Genomic DNA, 3,877 nt, shown 5'->3' with positions numbered 1-3,877 from the left:
ATCTGAATGTTTTTTACATGGATGTTGATTTGAGTGTCCAGTCTGAAGCTACTGCAGAATATATCTGAATGTTTTTTTACATATATATTTGAATGTTACAGGTGTAGTGTTTTACTCCATCAGAGTACACTCCATTTTTTTGCATTGCGAGCTGTGGTGGGCAGGAGTGTGTAGTTAACCGTGTGTTGCAGGAAGGTTGAGCTTTTTCATGTGCGTTGTATTAGTTGTACCTTACAAACAATAAATGTTTGTCTCGTTGCATGAAGCCATTTGCACCATTAACAATGTACATTTATTTTACACTTTACATTACTTCATACCTTCAGTGTTGATATTCTTGCCTCTTCACATATGCATGCTTTTTCTAACATTTGATTTTTGTGTTCTTTTCTCAGTCTTACAAACGAGTTGGAGGTCAAATGCATAATGCTAACACGGGATGTGGAGTAATAGGAGTTGCAGATATTATAGATCTTCTTGTATTGTTCATAATATCTTGGCTTTGGTAGGGATGTTGTTCAGCTTCATGTTGTTTGAATAAACTTGTCCATATATCCTGCACGATGGTGAAGATGGCAATTCATGAGTACTTAACAACAAACAAGGAGTCCAAGATTGTGAAATGTATGCTGGCCTGGAGGAATGGTCGGGTAGCAGTATGAATGGATATAGCTTGGAGATAAAAAAAAATTGAGGAAAGGCCATCATGGCTAGCTTTATTAAAATTAAACAAGGGTTACATCGTTCACAAGGTTTGGAATTAGGCAGCCCCGGAGGCTCCCCCGTCCAACTACTAGAAATCTTATTACAAAAACCATGATTAGCTATACTCCTTCCATCCATTTGAGCTTGGAGATAAATTTTGACAATGTAGAATTGGTATGAATTTAGACATATACTCCTTCCATCCCACGCTAGAGTAGTTTATATTGGGAAATCTCAAAATAACATTTTCTGATTTAAGTAAATTCTCATGTAGATTTAAATATGGGGTTTGAATGGTGTCTCAAATATCAGGATATAAGCAGCCTTCAAAGAGATCATGAGAACCTGCAAGGGCGTTATTCAATGTTTTAAACGTTACATATCATATAGTTGGGTACTTGGGTTATACCCTTAAATCTTGAATTCCTTCTTGCCTATTTTGTTCTAAAGTTATCTGTGGACGCTATGTGTTCATTTTATATCATAGAGTGAAAGGTCTTACAGCTGAAGCAGACATACTTACTCTTGCATATGTTTGTTTGTTATTCTTTTAAGAACAAGTAGCGATATGTGCTATGTTTTCTTAAGCCCGAAAGTTAAATTCATTGATGTTCCTAAATAACAAAAACTTTTTTCGTATTTAATTTTTCATATTTCATGCATAACAGTGCGTGCAACACTACTTTGTTGCTAACCAGTCAGATTCCTCTTCATTTACATACCCATATTTTGGAAATGGAAAATGAAGGCAATAAAAAACAAGTAAAAAAACACAATACTTCATACTATTGCATACAAATTACTTCATATTCATAACTACTATGAGTCAAAATAGACCGGCGCAGCAACGCGCGCATCCAGTGATCTAGTTTTTATGAAAAGGAATCTTATATCTCGCGAGGAGCACATGGCGCTCGGTTGCAAAAGAAGACGCCCCTTCGCTCACCTCTGCAAACGCGACACAAGACTGCCTGCCCCCACAGCGCCGCCGCCTGCGACAAACACGGCGGAGCGGCCAAGCACCGTCTCGCCGCCACCTTCCGCTGCTAATTAGTCCTGGTTCTCCGGGCCACTCCCGTCGTTGGGGTGTGTGGCCGGCATCCTTCCAAGGCGCAGTGGAGCAATCGACGGGAACCCTTGGTAACTGCTCGGATTCGAATTTCGGATCTTTTCCAGCCGCTTCCTCTAATCGAATCCGGACCCCTTCTTCTAATCGGAGCACAGGTGAGGTTGGACTTGGACAGGCTTCTCTATATAAGTGCAGCCAGGACGGTGTGCTTCTTCTCAGATTAGACACAAGGCAAGTTGGTTTGCCGCTGAAGCATCTCTTCTCCCACAAGACTGAGTTTTGCAATTGCTCCAATGGAGGCCTGCTGTAGCGTAGCCAGGATAGTGAGCTTTGCACATTTTGGCCTGAGAATTTTGCCCAAGTTGCTGGCTCTTTCTCCCGATTCACTGGGGAAATTCAGAAAGGTCTCACCACCGATGGAAACTGAAACTGTGGTGAGAAAGGTCTCACTGTCGATGGAAACTGAAACTGTGGTGAGAAAATTGCCGGAGCTGCCGCAGGATGTATTAATGGAAATATTTTCACTCCTCGAGATACCTGACCTCATGCGTGCGGCCTCTGTCAGCACCTCCTGGCGCTCTGCGTATACCAGCCTATGCAACGAGCTTGAGCAGTACAAACGGCCTCAGACGCCTTGCCTCCTCTACACTTCTGGATCTGCTGGTGAGAACGTAGCTTGTCTCTACAGCCTCGCGGAGAAGAGGGTCTACAATCTAACTCTCCCGGATCCACCCATCCGCAGTAGGTATCTGATTGGGTCCTCGCATGGTTGGCTAGTTACTGCAGATGACAAGTCTGAGCTCCACCTAATCAATCCGATCACTGGTCAACAGATTGCTCTCCTGCCGGTGATCACCATCGATTATGTAGAGCCAATCTTTGACGATGCAGGTACAGTAATTGTTAAGTATGGATTGCCCGAGCAAGTGTACTGTGCGGACTCAGGCTCCAAACTGGTTGATCCCAAAATGTTAACCCATGCTCCCGACGAGCTTCGTGACCACCTCTATGTCAGGGCATTTATCTTTCCGGATCCGTCGGCAGGGAGCTACATTGTGGTTCTCATCGACGGTCCAGAAGGTGAGCTTTCGTTTGCAAGGATAGGAGATTGTAAGTGGACCTTGCTGCCCCCGGGTTGGGACTATAAACAATGCATCTACATGCATGATCTATTGTATGCATTCACGGGAACAGGAAGAATTGATACTTTTGATCTCACTGGCCCTACCTTCACGAGGAACATAATTATAGATGAGATTGACAATTACATTAGCTGTGACATGTGCTATGTTGTTCAGGCACCGTGGGGCGATCTGCTGCAAGTCTGCAGGGAGGATGAACTCATAGACGATGCGAGTTATGAGGAGCTCATAGTTAAAACTAGAAAAATCTTGTTATATAAAGTTGATATGGCAAAAAAAGCGCTTGTGGAAATGAATGGCTTGCATCATCACGTGCTGTTTCTTGGGCATAACCAGTCGCAGTACCTTAGTGCTAGAGAATATCCGCAACTGAAGGAAAATTGTGTCTATTTCATAGACGATGAGGAATATAGTTGGAAGTATAAGACGAATGCTCGGGACATAGGTGTTCTCAACTTGGACGATGACAGTACGGAAGAAATTGTATCCCCGCTTTGGTGCAGCTGGCCCAGTCCCATATGGATAACACCCAGTCTTACAGTGATGAACTTGTCATTGTACGAATAGGTAGTAACATGGCAAGTCTATTAACACATATATTTGCGACCAAGGAGCTGATAAGTTTGACATTTGTCTGTGTGGGAAACACATATTCACATATGTCATTGCATCGAAGGAGCTTGATGAGTTTGATATTTGTATATGTGGGAAACACATGTTTACTTTTTTTGTATGGGAATAATGAAGTGTACTTGCACTGTTAGATATAAGGCAAACTTAAAGAAAATAAAAGAGGTAGTTAATGGATCTATATTTGGTTCAGAATCAGTACTGCAAAACAAAAATTTGCTCCTCAGGTCACCTGCACTTTGATGCGGGTAGACCACCAAACTCAAAGAAACACGGGCAACTTTAGTTACCATATTATAATTTGATTCGCTGAGCTATTTATTTTGCTGTG

At 42.5% G+C, this 3,877-nt stretch overlaps 1 protein-coding gene across 1 annotated transcript; it reads left to right on the top strand.

Moving 5' to 3' along the window:
• The first annotated feature begins 2,050 nt into the window (after nucleotides 1-2,050).
• LOC119337471 lies at nucleotides 2,051-3,483 on the top strand. The gene has a single exon (XM_037609622.1). It carries the CDS (start codon nucleotides 2,068-2,070, stop codon nucleotides 3,481-3,483), a length of 1,416 nt encoding a protein of 471 aa, XP_037465519.1. The 5' UTR covers nucleotides 2,051-2,067.
• The last annotated feature ends 394 nt before the right edge of the window (nucleotides 3,484-3,877 follow it).

Source organism: Triticum dicoccoides, chromosome 7B (assembly GCF_002162155.2).
Source record: "Triticum dicoccoides isolate Atlit2015 ecotype Zavitan chromosome 7B, WEW_v2.0, whole genome shotgun sequence".
Lineage (NCBI taxonomy): Eukaryota > Viridiplantae > Streptophyta > Magnoliopsida > Poales > Poaceae > Triticum > Triticum dicoccoides.
This window is presented reverse-complemented; position numbering and strand designations above follow the sequence as displayed.

Excerpts from the sequence above, each read along its gene's own strand:
- LOC119337471 (XM_037609622.1), top strand. The coding sequence starts at position 2,068 with ATGGAGGCCTGCTGTAGCGTAGCCAGGATAGTGAGCTTTGCACATTTT.